Source organism: Rattus norvegicus, chromosome 19 (genome assembly GCF_021556685.1).
Source record: "Rattus norvegicus strain SHRSP/BbbUtx chromosome 19, alternate assembly SHRSP_T2T, whole genome shotgun sequence".
Classification (NCBI taxonomy): domain Eukaryota; kingdom Metazoa; phylum Chordata; class Mammalia; order Rodentia; family Muridae; genus Rattus; species Rattus norvegicus.
Window position 1 is genome coordinate 26,968,993 of NC_141552.1, and position 18,530 is coordinate 26,987,522.

General features: G+C 43.4%; 1 protein-coding gene across 2 annotated transcripts in view; it reads left to right on the forward strand.

The window, feature by feature from the left end:
* LOC147999289 (disks large homolog 5-like) overlaps nucleotides 1-15,604 on the forward strand; it is a 42,619-nt gene extending 27,015 nt beyond the window's left edge. Inside the window, exons 3-8 of one of the 2 annotated variants that reach the window (XM_087596519.1) lie at nucleotides 5,866-6,034; nucleotides 12,824-12,983; nucleotides 13,451-13,594; nucleotides 14,228-14,394; nucleotides 15,115-15,220; nucleotides 15,336-15,604. In XM_087596519.1, coding sequence (XP_087452645.1) covers nucleotides 12,877-12,983; nucleotides 13,451-13,594; nucleotides 14,228-14,394; nucleotides 15,115-15,179 — 483 coding nt within the window. In that variant the 5' untranslated portion in view covers nucleotides 5,866-6,034; nucleotides 12,824-12,876 and the 3' untranslated portion in view covers nucleotides 15,180-15,220; nucleotides 15,336-15,604. The remainder of the gene's footprint in view (nucleotides 1-5,865; nucleotides 6,035-12,823; nucleotides 12,984-13,450; nucleotides 13,595-14,227; nucleotides 14,395-15,114; nucleotides 15,221-15,335) is intronic. The other variant, XM_087596518.1, reaches the window with a different exon arrangement.
* Nucleotides 15,605-18,530: the final 2,926 nt, after the last annotated feature.

An 18,530-nucleotide genomic window follows, 5' to 3' on the forward strand; every position in this document is an offset into this window, starting at 1 on the left:
TCCTTCCTTTCTTTCTTCCTTTCTTCCTTCCTTCCTTCCTTCCTTTCTTTCTTTCTTTCTTTCTTTCTTTCTTTCTTTCTTTCTTTCCTCTTTCTTTCTTTCTTTCTTTCTTTCTTTCTTTCTTTCTTTCTTTCTTTCTTTCTTTCTTTCTTTATAGGTTTAGAGGAATGTATTTTGGGCCACAGATCTGCCCCTAGTATCTTAGCTATGGATGTGATCAATCAGTGTTAGTGTGTGCATTCAATAAAATGTCCATTTTTGACTAAGATAGATGCTTCTGTGTTTTGTGGGGTGACCCATTGTCAATGTCTAGTGAGTTGGGGCCCTGGGTATGGTCGCATACCCCCAGGACACAGGGGGTGCAGAGCAAAGGCAGAAGAAACTGCACGCAGTTCCAAGCTTTATTAATCCTTATTAAGCTAAGAATATGCATTACTACAATTTTCATTGTGTCAAAATACCATAAGATCATTATTCCCAGGATACCAGGAACAATGAGGGAAGATTAAACAAAGAAAGACGAATAAACTAAAGCTTCTTCTCAAAATATTCATATAACAATTCCCCTCTCTAATTATAATCAAAATATACTCACCATTACCAAGAGAGCGTTAGAACCACTTCCACAGAAACAGGACACAGCAGAACATAATTTAAGGCCAAGTGAGAAAAACATTTTCTTCTCCAGGGCGGCATTCCAGCCCCTACTTGAATCTGTCACCAGGCCTTTCTTGACCCTGCCTGGGAGCTGCATCTCTATGTCTTAACAATTCCTTCTTTTTTCTTTTGTTTTAAAGTAACACTTTACATAACATAGCTAAAGGTCCTTGTAGGGGTTTAGTCATGTAAAAATAAAGCAACATAATACATAATGTACATAAGATTATGGCAAAACTAGCTCCTCCCATGCTATGGAAAATCCTTTGAAGCCAAGCCTTGGGATCTAATCCTGTCAATTGATCAGCCAATAATTTAGCTATTTCCATAGGGGTAGTATCTTCTAGCTGTTTACCAAAAGACATTCGAACATCATATTTCAAGGCATTAATTACTTTTGAAGCACTTTCATTACCCTCTAAATAGGCTTGAATAAACTTCCAATCATGTTCTGTGTCATTATCCATATATTTACTAACACAAAAGTAGTAGGATTTCATCATGATAAGCAATATAAGCCCGATAACTGGCATTGGCCGCAGCAGAAGAAACCATGAGTAAAACACACATTGCTAAGAATAAGTGCTCAGCAGTAAAGGACTTTCCTGAAGGGGACAAAATTATTCCTTTCAGTGCTTAATCGCTTCACCTGACCCCACAGGTAATAGGGTTGTCACTGCACGGATCCTTATCCATTGTTGTTTGTGGACACTAAGAGAAGCCAGGGCCTCAGTAATGGAGGACACCTCCTCATCTCCTGAGAACATCCATCAGGAGAAAATGTAGCTGGTTTAACTGGATTCCTTTGAGGGTAGGGAGCAGTTCTTATTATTCTGTGCTTGGATCCATCTCCCGGGTAACCAGAATAGTCTCCCATCCTGTAATGAGACAAAACCCTTTCCCCTATATACAATGATGTCCCTTCCTGCCATTCAGCATCCCGGGCAATTTTTATCCATACTGTCTGTTCCATGCCTTCTGGGGGGAAGTTCAACAAAGTGTCTATCTGCTCTTGATATAACTTCACCTTGTGGTAAATTAAGAAAATTACTAATGTATAATGCTTGTGCCATATAACTCTGGGACTGGTCTGCAAACTCCATTCAGGTTGCATAAGGCCATCTCTTTTCCCCCTTTTTAATTTTATAATTTGTCATTTCAGGGTATGGTGAATTCTTTCAACAAAAGCTTGTCCTTGTGTATTGTGTTCTGTACCAGTAATATGTACAATATGATATCGTTGACAAAATTGTTTATATTGATAAGAAATATATGTTGGTCCATTATCAATTTTAATTTTAGAAGGCTGTCCCATAACAGCAGAAGTTTCCAATAGATGCTGTATAACATGAGCAGTGCGTACTCCTGGCAATGGTGTAGCCCACACAAATTTTGAAAAATTATCTATGCTTACTTCTATATGTGAAAGGCGACCAAACTCAGAAATATGAGTTATATCGATCTGACACGATGTATTAAGCTGCATCCTTCTGGGATTAATTTGAGATGGAACACATTTTATACGTGAAGACAGACACATAGGACAATTAGCAATAATTTGTTTGGCTTGAGAATAGGGAAGCTTATATTTAATATGTAAATATCCTGTATTGGCATGATTATGACTGTGTTCTTCCGGGGTAGCAAATGCCACTAATTGATCTACCATATGATTGCCAAGTGTTAAAGATTCTGGAAATTTTGAATGTGATCTAGTATGTGTAATGAATATTCTAGAGTTTCATAATAACAATAGGCCTTTAATATGTGAGAATAACATTTAATATAGGCTTAGATGTAGAAACAACAGCAGTCTCAATATTCTGTACTACTCCTACAACATAAGCGGACTCAGGTATAATATTTTTACATCATGAGTAAAATCCTGCAATACATTAATTACCGCTAATAATTCATTTTGTTGTACTGACCCAAAAGAAGATTCTTGTCCCCCAAATTAATCTTTGGTCCAATAAGCCATCTTGGTGTTAGAGCCATCTGTAAACACAGTAAAGGCTGATGGTAATGGATCAACCGAAATTAGTGTATTTATCAAATTTTTTTTTTGTTTTTTAAAGCAATCCCACAATTTACTATGGGGAGGATGAAATTCAATATTTCCAGTGTAAGAAATCATGGCTAATTGAAAAACCTCAGACATCTGCATTAAATACTCCACTTTATCTTTGCTTAATGGGAAAACAATAGCAGCACAATCATATCCCCACAGAGTAACAGGTCTTTGTATGCCTTGCTGAATAATTAAAGAAATTTGTTCCTCATAATTTGTTAATGTTTGGTTAAAGTTTTATTTAATATAAACCCATTCTAAAGGCAACTCATCCTGAGCGAAAGTGCCTGTAGGATATTCAAGAGTATTTAAACATATAATTTAATAAATCTATCTGGATCAATACATGCCAAATATGCATCTTTCCATTTTCAGAAAAGATACACTTGCATGCCTTCATATAAGCATTAATATCCCCAGCCTCCTTTATAGGTAATAATGCTCTCCTGTACTCTTCATTAGCATTTTCAAAAGCAAGCATTTGCAGCAGTTGTCCTCCAGCTTCCTCTCCTACCATTGTTCTTTCCAATGTTAATTTTAATATACATAAAAACTTAATACATGGTTCATAGAAAGCTACTACCTTTTTCAACCAACCAGTATCATCCTTTATAATAAGTCGGTTGGGCCACATCTTGAATCGATGCTGGCCTAATTATAGGAAAAGAAAAAGCAGGTGAATTTGTCATCATCATCGTGTGAATCTAATGGTCAACATGCCATCCTCAGGAAACGACTTAGAAAAACCTGCTTCAGGCAGTGGTGCAGAGGGCAAAACTTTTACTTTCGTTTTGTCTTAATGAAGCTCTAGCTTCTTGTTCTGTATTAATTATTACCCTGTCTGCATTCATGGCCTTGAACACAGTAAAAGTTACAGCCCAAAGAGACCAGAAATTGGAATCTTTTTGCCCTGCCTGACAGCCTTTTTCACCTTAACTTTCACTTTGACCCAGATATCAGAATCCCTGGAACCCTCCTCAGGGAACCATGGAGTTTACTCTTGCTGTCTCTAAACACTTTTCTAAACCAGACTGATAGACATGAATTCCCTGCACTCTTAAAGATGCTTAAGCATAGCGAGATGAAGAGATTTATCTTGTCCCATTTCCTTGTAATAAAATGTACTTAACTTATCTGACTGTCCAGACTTACCTTCAGGGACCCTGTTCCAGTGCCATAGGTCGACGTCTAGGGTGTTGGGAGCCCTGCGTCCGGTCGCATTCCTTTCTGTGTTTCCTGATGCTCAGTGGCCATGCCACTCCAGCATGCTTTGAAATGAACCAGTCCGCAACCACCACCACCAGCACCACCACCACCACCATCACCACCACCACCAGCACCACCACCAATTTGGTTTTGTAAATAAAGTTTTATTGACATCGCCATACTCAGCATTTACATCCTGTTCAGTGCTGCTTCTGGCTGCAGCTGCAGGGCTTAGGAGCCACAGAGCCCTTTAGGCTCCCAGAGCTGAGAGCATTGACCTTTGCCTTGTTTGTGAAAGAGGTGACTGACCCCTGTGCTCGAGGTGGCCTTTTCGTGCCCCTTAACCCATAGCATAGGTCTCTGTGCCATCCTCTCCCTTTGCTATGGTGTGCACTTCCTGGTACATTTCCGTTAGCTCTTGACATTTCCAGAGCATTGGGTCTTGCAAATTGAATTTGCATGGCATCAGGAATAGACCTGATGGCAGGGTGTGGGACATTCCCTATGGGGACCCTGCCCAGGGGCATAAGCTTACTTTTCCAGTCAACTCCCTGAACAGTGAGCCTTTGTGGGACAAGGTACTTCACGACATGACTTGACCTCTCTGCAGTGCACCCAATCCCTGCTTGGCTCAGATGTCCCCCAGAGAGGTTGTGTTAGTGTCCCCAGTAGAGGCAGCACTCTGTGTGGTGGCATTGACATGGCATCCAGGAAAGTCAAAACCAGAGGGACATGTCGGGCAGTTGGAAGCAGATGTCTGCGTCCATGGAGAGAAGGATGGGCTAGACACTCCTACAGGGGGTGTGCTGAGAAGCACTTCCTTGGCTTTTTCACAGCCGTGTAGGCTGCATGCAATGCTGTGTACCCATGCTGTGCTGAAGCCCCAGGCTTTGATTCTCCCACAGCTGCTGTGTCCTGGGGCCAGGGTAGGATTAAGCAGACTTCAGCAGGAGAAAGGTGAAAACCCTGGTTGCAGGGTGGGGATGGCACAGTCATAACACACCTGCACATGAGGCCCCTGACTTAGAGCTGTATAGCAGCTGTGACAAGCCAGCTCTGGTGACACTCATCTGCAATGCCAGGCCATGGGGGGTAGAGGCAGTAGGATCAGTTGTTTAATTATCCTTGGCTACACGGCAAGTTCGAGGCCAGCCTGGGCAACTTTGTCTATGAAAATAAGACAAAACGAGGTCTTGACTCTGAGCATCACTGCCTGTACCTGGCATGGTTGCCCCACCCCAGGTAAGAAACCCCTCTGTCCAGAGGCCATAACTGCAGGAGACCCCTGGCCAAGTGTCTATACAGCACCCTGTTTGACTGGTCTGTGCTGAGGACCAACCACACTCTCCTCAACAGGAAGGACATGGGAGAGGCTGTTTCTGTGAGGGCCCGGGCCCTGAGACGGCCAAGAATAAACCCTGTCCTTGGGAAAGCCATGGAGTCCAGGAACCCAGGGGATCTCTGCAAACACCAGGGCTGGCAGAGGACTCTGATCCTCTACAGCAGCTGCTCTCAATCTGTGGGTTCTACATCAGCGCTCCTGCACACCAGACATTTACGCTACAGTTCCTCACAGTAACAAAGTTACACTTATGAAGTAGCTCTCCAATAAGTTTATGTTGGGATGACAACGACATGAGGAACTGAAATAAAGAGTCACAGTGTTAGGAAGGGTAAGAACCGCCATTCTATAGGAAGCCAGGCATCTGCACTCGGTGTCTGGGAGTGTGATAGGCTAGGCTTCACCCTCAGCAATGCCAGCATGTGGGCACCAAGCCCAGGTTCCACCCCAATGCTTACTGGATATGTGCAGGCCTGGTTCCATCAAGAAGTAATAAAGGAACCCTTGGCAAAAAACACTGGGTACCAAACAGGTCAGGAAAACACACCCCCTCTTCTGCAACTCCTCTCAGGACGGCTGTTCTTCCCAGGAGATCCCGGCTATAACCACAGCTCGTCTCCCAGTGCTTGCCCATTGGTGTCTTGGCCATATTCAGATTTGAGGACATTGAACAGAACAGCTTTGAGCAGATTTGCATCAACTACACGAACAAGCAGTTGCAGTCCTACTTCACCCAGCACATCTTCAAGCTGGAGCAGGTGAGAGTGGACACCTATTCCCCAGCCTAGCCCAGCCATCACCCTGAATGTCAGCTGTGTCCCTCAGTATCAGCAGGATGGGGCCTGGGCACCGTAGGTTCCCCAGGACCTAAAGCTATGTCCTTGAACTCAGTGCCATGCTCAGCCCTTCCAGCCTCTTTCAACCCTTCTGGATGTTCAACTGCTCCTGCAGCAAGGCATCAGTGTGCACATTCTGTCACGTCATTTGTGTGTGTCTACAAGTGGTCAGAGCCTGTCCCCTCTGGTCCTTTCTTTTGCTGTATTTGCTTTTCTGAGGAAGCAGCACCCACAGGTATGGGAGGAGCCACATGCATATTCTGCAGCCATGTCTGACTCCTCTGAGCCTCAGTCCCACTTACACACCTACCATCCAACCTCCCCACTCCATGTCACCCCTGGAGCTCTGTAGACCTTCCTGCTTTCTGTCTTTATATAATTGGTGACACTGCAGCCCTCAGTGGTGTCATACAGTGTTAGTTTGTCTTTGCACTGCCTGGAGGTCTGACTTAGGAGAATGGCTACCATTCTCATTCCTGTTCAAGGGTCAGAATCTGAATCCTATGTAAGGCTGAATAATATTCCAGCACATGGCTGTGCCATGTTGAATTCACACAGTCACCTATGGATCTTATTTTTTGGCTTGTAAACACACACATATAAGACTCAAGTGACACCCAAGTGGAGAATTGCTGGAGTCCTCCATGGCTTTCTGAACCGTCTGAGAGACCATCCTGTCCACAGTGTATAGGGCACCATCTACTCATAGCTCACACAGCATGAGAAGATTAGGGAGGGTTAACCTGGCTTCTCTGTCTCCTACTTTCTGCCACACTAGCCCTAGCATCTTTCTGTATTGCAGTGAATGTTTTGAACCCAGGAGGATTCCAGCTTCCTTGCTCAAATATAGCAAGTTCCTCCTTGCCTGCTTTGAGACTGAGTCTCATGCAGCCCAGGCTGGCTTTGATCTCACCATTAGTTAAGATGGCCATGAACTCCTGGTTCTCATGCCTCAGATGTCTCTGAGTGCTGGGTGACAGGTATGCACCACTCTTAAGTCCTGCCACTGGGACAAGAGTGAGCAGAGCCAGCTCTGAAGCACACACTGTGCTGGTGTCAGTGATGACTGACTTATGTTTCCTGTCTTCCATGCCCATGGCCCTTCTCCTTGGTGCATGCCATCCTTCCTCCCTGTGACTCATGGGGACACCAAGCCTGAGGATATCAGGAAGAAGTTTACTTACTTCACTGGGTTGGAGGCTGTTAGGTTCCTGCGTCAGTAGGTGCGATTCAAGCTAGAAGGTTTGTGGCATGAGAAACTGGAACAGAACTGGAATGGCAGGAACAATTGTCGCCTGGCTCTGAGAAGACCAGGTGGGCAGAAACTCATCGTTGGGCAGGTAGTGAGCTCAAGACCAGGCTGGGCATTGCTCAGCACATGTGAACAGGTGTGCTTACATGGACATGTGTTTCCCCCACATGGTCACCACTTATCCAGGCACGGTGAATACTCCAAGGAGCTTTTTATGTTTTAACATTGTGTGTGTTTGTGTGTCCATACATATATATACACACATACATTCGTACATATACATGAATACATGTACATGAAAACACATGCATATACATGACTATACACATTCATGCTCACACACACATATATACACACCTACATGCATACACACACACACACATACACACACATACATGCATACACACATACACATATACATACACACATACACACACATACAATACATATACACACATACAAATACACCTATACACACATATAGACAGACATATACACACATATACATATACACGTATACACATACATGCATACACACATTCATATCCACACGTACATACAGACATATACATATATACTCACATACATGTAAGCACATGAGTGGAAGCCAGAGGACAGCTTGGCCCTTGGTTCTCTCCTTTTTACCACGTGGGTCCTGGGGATTAAGTCAAGCTCATCAGACTTGACAGCAAGCCCCTTTAACTGTAGAGCCCTCTCATTGGCTGCCAGTTATCTCTTTCCACAATTTCTATCCATGGTGGAATGTTTAGAGTTGTTATTCTCATGATTCCTTCAGCAATAGCGCAGACATCCTTTACACTGCATTGGGAGTTATAATTCATGTAGATGTCAGGAGAGCTGGAGGCGTGGATCAAGAAGAGAGCCCACTTTCAATGTCATTATGTGGTATTGCCTTAGGCCCTTTTATACACTCCCCTGGCTTTGTCTGAGTATATGTTTGAGGTCTCTCTATGACTGTGCAAAGAAGTAAGAGCTAGGGCTGGGCCACAAAATAGGAAAGTACTTGTTCATCCAAAAACAAAAACAAAAAACAAACAAAGAAACAAACAAAAATAGCTCTAGGGTTAAATATTGGTGCTAGTACTGAACTACACAGCCAGAAGGTATTTTTCTAAGTAAATAACACAATATTGGGGACGACAATATGATCAAATATCCTACAACATAAGTTTGCAATGTTACCTACATTTTATAAATCAAGTCTGACCACCGTTTTGGTTGTTTCCAATCATGTCTGAGTGCATCATCACGGGAATCCCAGGAAAATCAGAAATGGGTTCTTGAAGCTGTTGCACAGGGCCAGTATAGACCTAAATACCACAGAGGAAACCTTGATTCTTATCTCAAGGGATCATTCACCATCCCTCTTGTCACATAACTTATGACAAGACGTCACCTTTCCTAAACTTAGCCTTTTTCCCAAGTGCTGCAGAAGGGAAGATCTGGTGTCAAGGGGTCTGGACTCAAACCACAGGACACTGAATTCATTTAAATAGGTGTAGTTTATTAATGCACACACCAATACAGTTCAACCAGAGCAACAGCTCACAACTGTGTACCTGACATTGCTAGGCCCCGCTCATTGCAAAATCCACATGGGCTCATGCACAAGTGCTGGAAATGCTTCGGTCTATGGGCCCTGACTCAGGCCATTTTACACATAATTGTTCCTATTTTCCTTGAATCTATTGGGTCCTATGTGAAGAATACACTTGGGGAACTTGTTAAGATTAACAAACCTCATAACATACAGAACATAACAGGGTATGTGACCAGCACCACACAGTTCAACGTCAGAGTTTTTTGTTCTTTGTTAGTGTTTTTCTTGGCAACCATGATGTGGACGCGTATTACAGAGCAATAGGAAAGAGCTGGCTGCTGTGTAACAAATTCACTGCTATTAAGGTAGGTATGGGGGCAAGACCTCAGCAACAGCCCTTAAGATCGGAAGGAGATGATGTGTTTAATAACTGAAAGGAGCTGCCTCAGCTGTGTTTCTCTGCCTGCTCAGTGCCCATTCAACATCACTCTGTCCCTGAAGAGGAACTCAAGGTCTGCCCCCTGCTGCCTGTGAGCCAGGACTAGGCACAGAAAGGCAAGGCCACAGCACTGGTTTCCAATCCCTCAGTAATGCTGGATTTCCAATAATGTACTTGTATACACAAATACAGTGTGGTAAGTTGCAATAGATACTAATCATTTCTCACATAGGGCAGCAGTTGATTGACTACAACTAATTCTATTAAAAAAGGAAACCTGGCTCTTGTAGAAATATACAAAGAAATATCTAGGATGGTGGGGGATGAATTCTGCCATGGACTGAACTCGTGGAAGTGGGGTTGGGAGAAAGATGCATGGTTAAATAGCCCACCAGGTTCACATTGTGTCAACTTGATTTAATCTAAGGACAAAGAAGTGGAGTATCTCTGATGGCTTTCTTCTAGTCCCTTTAAAGCATCACTGGGGTTTGAACTCAGAACTTCACACTTCTTAATGGGGCAACTACACTCAAGGAAGCTTAAGACTGTCATAGGCACAGTATTATGCTATATATACAGAGTAGATAATACTAAGATGTTCAGATGGTGATGTCCATTTGTATGCACTCTTAATGTGGACCTAAAAAAAGAGAGATCAAGGTCCTTAAAATAGAAAGATCAGTTCCAGTTGTTTTCTACCATTCCAAACAGAACGACTGGTAGGGAGAGAATGGTAAATAATCGAGAATTCGTAGATGATGCTTTGAATGAAGTGTGGATTTCTGTGCTGGTTTAAAATAGGGTCTCAAGTATCACATGTTGCCCTCTACCTGGCTGGCCAGGATCACCTTGAGCTCAGATAAACCTCCTTTCAGTTTGAAATAATTAGGCTTAAAAGAGTGGCCTCCAAGGACTCTGCACACAGCATTAGCCTTTCACAGTTGAGGTGTGTAACCCACAACTATAGTTTTAGCCATGTTTTTCCATGTCTACCAGCTATTTCAGATTGTTGCTGTTCTATGCCTGACAATCAAGGATGCAGAAAAATAACCTGATACAGAGTAAGGACATGGTGATCACATCTTTGCCTCTTCCGTACATACTGGATGAGGTTTGTTAAAATTCCAATATTGCAAAAAGCTTTATATAGGGCCCATCACATTAAGGGTCACTATGCACTGTTCTATCTAAAATGGCCTAATCAGAACTGACTCCCATATAACACTTCCTGCAATCTTCATATGAGAAGCTTGAGCTTTTTGTTTTGACTTTTTCTCTTCTCTTTCTTTCTTATTTTTTGCTATATAGGTTGCTATATGAATTTAAATTTAAAATTTAAACTACGGAAGTGATCTATCAGTGTTAATGTGTGCATTCTATAAAGTATTCATTATTTACTATGATAGATGGTTTTGTGTTTGGTGGGGTGGCCATTTCCCAGTGTACAGGTGCTGGGACCTTGCTCTATCCACTTGATGATGTTTATAGCCTCATTTTAGACGTTTCTCTGCACCCCCTATATCTCTTGACTATTTTATTTTTCTGATAGAAGCTCATGGTATATCTTACTCAGTCCTGTGAGCAGTGCTCTTTGGCGACATTGGTGCAGAAAGAGAACCCCACCACCAGCATGAGGTTCCCTTCACAGGTGGCTCTAATATTGCACTTTCCTCTGCCAACTGGTCTCCACACTTTTCCTAGCACCTTAAAGACTTCAACTCTTTCTCCTAAGGAATTTTCTGGCAATTGTCGATTGCTAAGCACATGACTTCATGAGTGTTCCCCTAACACACACGCATGTTGTAACCTACCATGCAGACTATTTCTTGATGTGATATAAAGCACCTGTACATAATGAGACAGGAGAACTTTTGACTGCATATTCAAGCTGGTGTGAAATCTCAGGAAGTTTTAATGGCTAACATTGGTGAATGTGGACAATTTGAGTTAGTGAGACATTTTTTGGGAAAGATTTGAAAGGAAACATTCATTTAGATGCATAGGAATTACTAAGGGTTTTTATAATCAAGCCTTGAGGAAAATTTGGCTTTGGAAGCAGGAGATGCTCAGTGGCTCTGCCCCAGGAAAGTCTCCTGGAAAGGGCACCTCTGCTTATGCTCAGTACAGGGAGAACATTAGCAGGAGGCAAAGTCTGCTCCCCATGACATCTGCTGTCCCTTCTTGGACATTCTATTGTCTCCTAGAGAGTTCTGGCATCCTCTGTGATGTCACCAGTGTTGTAGTGACAACCAGTGCCCTAGTTTCTCTCAGTCTGAGTCTGGTGGTTACAAGCTAAGACATGTTTTCCTGTCTTCGCAAGCATTTTGGGAGGGGGAACGTCGATTCTGGAGAGACTAGAGTGAAGGAGTCTGGCCTTTCGTCTCAAAGTAATGATGGAGAAAGACAGCACTTCTGGGGAATGTGGAGTAAGTTCTGGGCAGTGTATTTTGAGCTTCCTGTCAGGGGGGCTGCAGGCTTAAGCTGACCTTTCTAGCAATGGGCCACAGCAACTGGAGCATCTGAAAAGGAATTGAATTTCCACGAATATCACAATTCCTTAAAGTCAAGGATTTCAGAAATTTAGTTTCCCCATCCCCACTGGGAGGATATGGTAAGGCCTATGCTATTATACTGTGAACTTCTGGTCTTTACTTTTCAGTTCATTTGTTCTCTTACATTGATATAATAACACCATCAGGAGTCATGGAGGGTCCACCTTTTCTGAGTTTAGACAGGGCAGCAATGTACTTCACTATCATTGCTTCTTTAAATACAGTGGGTATCTGACAGTAGTAACAGGGAGAGATTGTGCTCCAGGCAATAACCTTATGTTCTTAGACCTCCTCTGATTTCTTCTAACTGGCAGGGTCATCGTTTGCTTTATGTATTAGAGGTTGTATGTTACAAAAATTTTTCTACAATACCAAAACTATTTGGAACGTGTAGACCAAGGTTCAGCCTGTAACCTATTCGCACTTCTGGGGCATTTGGTATTTCACATAGGGACACTGATGAGTCTGTTGAACATATCCTCCCTGGAAATGCGTTTTAAATCCAAAGTTGTTGCCTTAGAGTATCACGGTAGGACATCTGAGTGTCTCCAATCACTCAAGTTTTGTGGATGGTGAATTTATCATCTGAGTTCTGAAGCCACAGGGGTGAGGGTCCTGAAACCAAGCTGTACCCTGTTCAGCTGATAATAATCCTGGAGAAGCCATCTCCGTGGTACATGTAAGCACATGATGTCCGGAATAGGGAACACCTGGCTGCTTCCGTCTCTTGGTCTCTATAGAGTAGTGGAAGAACTGAGATCCCCTGAGGAGGTCTCTTAAGCATAGACCAATCGCCTAGCAGTGACACTGGGTTCCTGGCTTGTTCTCCTGTTTAGGCCTCACTGAGGTCTATGAACACTCTATGCATTCTCCCCATGCAGGTTCACTTGTGTTCTTCTACCTACAGACCTTGGGAGAGAAACATCATCCCCTGGCACTGACCTAAGCAAGAATCAGGCCATGAAGGAAAAGGAGAGGCTGATTAAAGAGCTGCAGCTCATTACCGAGGAGAGAAATGAACTGAGAGATCGCCTGAGTTTTCTGACAGAGAGATCCATGAAGAAGAGGTATGAATTGCTCCAAATGCTCTTGTTTCATTCCTGGGTCTGCAAGGTCACCTTTTTCTTATCCTGTTAAGGTTTTGGATTCTAGAAAGCTGTGCCTCCCTAACCACCCTGTGCTAAACCTCACCTCCCATATAGTGGAGATTCAGAACCTGACCCTTCCTGAGGAGTGAGATTGAAACTGGACTCATCTGCTTCCATTTATTTAAAAGCAGAACTTGTGGTCTGAATGAAGAATTCAGGGATAAAGTCAGGGAGAGTGAGTTCCCAGTGTGCATTTGCAAAGCCCTTGACAGCTGGTGGCTTTGCAAGATTGTAATTGCAGTGAGTTTATGGTGAGTCTCTGTACTTGCTAGGCAGGGGACTGAGTGCTGGAAGTCCAGGCAGCAGCCTGGAGTAATATAGGACCCACCCTGAGTTCATATATTCCTAAATGCCGATGTTCATTGTATTCTATTATTTGGGGCCAGGCCACACTTCAGGCCAAACCCATATTATGAAGACCTGGAGAGAATGGAGGAGGTGGTCATGTCAATTCTGCACAACTTAGAGATGGAGAACACTGAGGTCCATGAGAACAACCATAAGCTGAAGAAGGAGATTACCTTCTCTAGGTAAGTCCTGGTCAGAAAGGCTATCACTTATGGAATGGCCATTTCTGACTTTCTTTGTTCTGGATTGGACGGTCTTCAGCTCTGGTTCTATCTCTTGTGCTGTTTACACATCAGTGTGCCAGGGTCATTAGGACTCAGTTTTCAGTTCCATAAAAGACTGTTCCTCATCCCAGGATTGTCTAGGCATCTTCAGAAGGCTCTAGAGAGAACAGTACTGATTGAAGTCAGCAGAAGGTTATTAGGCTGACCTGGACCTCTGGAGTCATACCAGGTTTTACAACACTCAGTGGGTGGACCAAATGGTTAGCATGACCTTCTCTTGGTTCTACTGACCTCCTTTGAGGGTGTTGGCCCAGTACTAATTGATGTTGGCCCCATGCATTGGGCTTTCATGGATAGTTGTAGATCCATGTTCTTTCTCAGAGGTGTGGACACTAATTGGTGTCAGGCCAAGCAAACAATTTATTCTTCCCTGAATTAACTGTTTATGGTTTGTGCAGCAGCCTTATATGTATCAAGATGCATTTTATTAAGTCTTCATGGGTATCTGGGACCTGGTAGAGTTAGTGGGACTTGGGAGTAGGAATGGGAGAAAGGGCCAGCATGATCTTACTATGCAGACTGTATTTCCAGAAACCTGCTCAGCCAGCTCCTGATGGAGAACACATGTAGGAAGAAGTTGGTCCCACTGAAGCAGGAGAGCAAGGAGGTACATCTTGATTGTGCACTGAACCAGAAATATTTGGTTGACTTCAACAAGAAAGATAAAGACCATCAACGGCCAGAACCAGCATTATCAGGTAGGGACGAGCAGCTGTGTTAGCTTAACAATATCTGATAAAATTTGCCAATTTGATACATCTTTGCTTTTTCCTACCACTTTACTAATTTACACTCACAAACAGCCAACCACCTCATGTAATGGAATTGTTCATTGCTCTGCCTATGCACAAGTATTCTAGGAAGTTAACCACTTTTCAGAAACTGAATTATTGATCAAGCATATTTTGCTGCTCTTTTTGAAGCTGCAATCTAGAAATGGTGAGAGATGAATAACATACCTCATTATTGCATATCCACGTGATAGATTGGATGCTCTGTAGAGTTTTGAAAAATTTCTTGGTTCTTTGACAAATGACACTCTGTGGTCATGTGACCTCTTGTGTAGGAAGCACCTTTGGGATAAGAACCAAGTGCAAATGTCAAATTAGTACTTGTCATTAGCTTTAACCTTGGTGACATATGGACATCTCCTTTCTTCCTGCAACCAGATGAGGTCTCTTGCCATTGACCTGTTCTTGGTTTGCACTGGTATAAGTCTGGGTCCCATATTGGCAGCCCACATTACTGTGAGGCTCTCTGGAGATTTTGCCCTGCCCACAGAGTTAGCAACAATGATATCACTTAAAATGTCCATGTCGACTGTCCAATAGAACTGAGGTGGTAGAAGGCAGCCTTCCGACAGCTGCCTTGCATTTCCCCACCAGATCAGTGTCTGAAAAACTGCCTTCCTCTCCCAGGTCTCAGAAAGTGCAAGAGAGCTGGAATTGGACACACCCCAGTAAGAGAGCTTCCTGAAGAATAAGTTGCTTTCTCAGGAGTCCCTGATGACCAACATCCTGAATGGTAACAACATTTTTTGGATGAGTATTCATCCTCTGAGTTAATTTGTCATTTCTTAGAGACCCTAAATTTATATACCAAGCCAGCCTGACTGATTGAGGTCTTACTTTCTTCTCAGAAAACAGCACTTGAGAGACAACTTGGGGGACCACCTTTCATTATGTGTGCTAGAGGAGAAACAGCAATACGTCTGTGCTTCTAAATGTTCGTTAAGAATATGCTTTTAGAAATATTTTTGTTATGATTTTAATTGAAGTTTTCTTTTTGTTGTTTCATATTTATATGTTCTTGTTACTATTTTTACTTTCAAATATTTTTAAATATTTTTATTCATTTTAATCCTGTTTTGTTGTAAAAATGTATTCTTTATGAATAAAAATTGAATTCAATCTCTTGACTCTTAAGACCATCATTCTTACTCAAGGGTTCTGTCCCTTCCTGTGGACCTAGAACTGACAGCTACACATGGATCTCTGCATGTTCCATGGATCCTGGGCTAATAAGTGAATTCAAAGTCACCAAGGGGAACCCAGTGTGACAGTGTCTTTTGTTTGGATAATGTGGCTGTGTCTCAGACACACACTTTGTGATGTAATCACTGACATGCTTTACCCAATTATTAGGGTCCATGTGCTTCTTCTGAGAGAGCAACAGATGCTCTAACCTGTGACTCATCACCACAGCTCCTGCAGGTGGCTTTTGTTATTCCACATGAGGTGCTGTGTTAGGTGGACAGGATCACCTACAATTAGAGAGATCTCAGGAGATGTGTACTCACAGGTAACTTACTGAGCTGTGCGTGCTCAACGTGTTAGGTTGTCAGGCATCCCTACAGGGCTCTGGTGTCCCTACTGCTCATTGTGGGTCAGGATCATCCTCCAGCATCACTTAGTGTCCATATTAGAGCAGATCTTTCACCTAATATCTATGATGACCATATGTATTATACACATCTGATAAAATACAGAATAGAAACTAGCTTCTTGTAGGCCAGATTGGCATAATCAGTTTTTTGATTGTTAGCAAGAAAATTATTTTAATCTAAGCAGTTTAGGAAGGAACCTCCAGAGCATCCATAGTGAATGTAGCCAGCAGCTGTGAACACAGGTTTCTTTTGGAGAGCAGGCCTGTGCAAGCCCAGAACCTAGGTGGGACAGTTCAAGCTACCCTTTTTCCATGGCCAATCTGGGATCGTATTGAGAATGTATTTTTTCTAGGTGACTGATTTCCAATTTGTGGAATTGATCTAACTTGCTGAGAGTGGAGGAGACTCAGAGAGTTAAAGTACAGAAGGACCAATCCAGTATGTCCACAAAAGCTTGCTGTCACCCCAGGGCTTTTAAAAGCTCAGCAGCTAGAGAAGCAATGTAGTATTTGGTTACTCTCATGCTTAGGTCTAGTCATTCATTATAAGCTGACCATGACACAAAAAGAGTCATCTGTGTCACAATAGAAGCTAGTTGTAACTAGATTCACACCACACTATCACATCACTACTGTGTTTGAGGTTCTCAGTTACTATCTAAGAACCTGGAAGAGGCCTGGGTCTTGCTACACAAACTCATGATTTATGTCTTCATGACACTGTGTGCTTTGTTCTGTTGATGATACCATTGGCATACAATACCTTGGATACTTTGTGCTGACATCTGTCACATGAGACAATAGTTCATGTCATCCTAACCTGAATAAACTGTCCTTAGAGTACAGTGTAGTGGGAGGGGCCTTCTTTTCCTGTGAGATAGCAAAACATTTCCAGTCTTCAGTCAAGTCTGTCAGCCATTGTCCAGTGCCTGCCTTGAGATGTCCACCTTTTCAGCTGAGAGTCTTCATCCAGGCTGCTCTGTAATTCTGTAGAAGATTAATAGGGTTCCAGCCCTAGGATTTAATTCAGTGTGACTGTACTTGCCGAACATGCTCAAAGCCCTGTGATCCACCCTAGCCCTCTGTGCTTTAGAGAAAGAAAATAAAGAACCACATTGCACTTGAAGTTTCTCCTCCAACAGAAGGAGATCCTGCACAGGGCCTTTAAGTAACTCTAAGCCCCAGCTTCCGCCCACAGCTCCCTCCATCAATTCCATGATTGGTGTGTTTTCACTACTACTCACTTTCTTCTGTGTGCAAAGAATGTGCACCATGTCAGTAAAGTGTGTGTATGTATGTGTGTGTTTGTGTGTGTGTGTGTGTGTTTGATACCTAGTGAAAACTGTCGAGATACATGCAGACTCATGCTACTACTGTCCCATGGCACCTTGCAGGGAACCCTGAAATGGTGGCTACTTTAATACTGTCTAACCCGGGTGTGCATGGTTTCTGTAAGGTCACCACTACAGAGAGCAGGAAAAGCTTCAGTAGTCACATGGATGTGATCAATCAGTGTTAGTCATGCCCTTCCAGCATGGTAGACTGCAGGTTGTCTGTCCCCATCACTTTGCTCTCTTGTGCCCAAACAATGCCAAGGTCAGGGCCATTGAGCCATGAGGCAGAGGCTCACCACCCTCAGTGCTGCCTACGACCATTAAGACTGTCTCTTTCGGGTGTGTGCTTGCTGGACACTCATGGATCCTGAGATCTCCGCAGCTGAGGTGAAACAGTACCGGAGCCATTGCAATGTGGGCACACATTTGGTTGTGGAGCTGGGCCACTCTTTGACTTTTGGTGAGTGGAGAGACAACTGTTGGCTGAGCCTTTGGTGAACCGGATGGCCCCTGGCCAAGTCAGCAGTCAGCAGTATCAAAGCTGAGCAACCAGTGTTTTATGTTCCATTTTGTCATCGCTGGTCAGTGTTCTGATGCCACAGCACATGGCTGGTCTCAGTCTCCCCATGTGGCCACAATCCCTAATTGACATTGCCTCCACTTCCCAAGTGCCACTGGGATTTCTGTAGAACCCCTAAGGCAGCAGCAAGCAGGAGCTCCTGGCTATTCCCTCCCTGCTCTCTGGATCTGCAAGTCGTTCTGTGTACATATGGCTATGTCCTCATATACTCTTGGTGCCATGATACCTTAATAAACACTTGAATCACGCCCTTTCTTACAGAGACCCCATAATGGCCAGTTTTCAACTGCTACCTGACGCCATCTATAATCGCCTGGGAAATGAGGGACAGTCTGGATCAGACTGGCCTTTGAGCATGACTATTCGTGACAGTCTTAGTTGCTGTGGGAGATGCCAGACAGCCTCTTTTCTGATCCTAGAGTCCCTATACCCAGCTACTTGTCCCCTCTACAGCCAGACCCTACTTCTGCTCCTAGGCACTGTCTTGGACTTCCTTCCCTCAGGTGGCTTCTCTCCTTTGGTTGCTACAGAAACC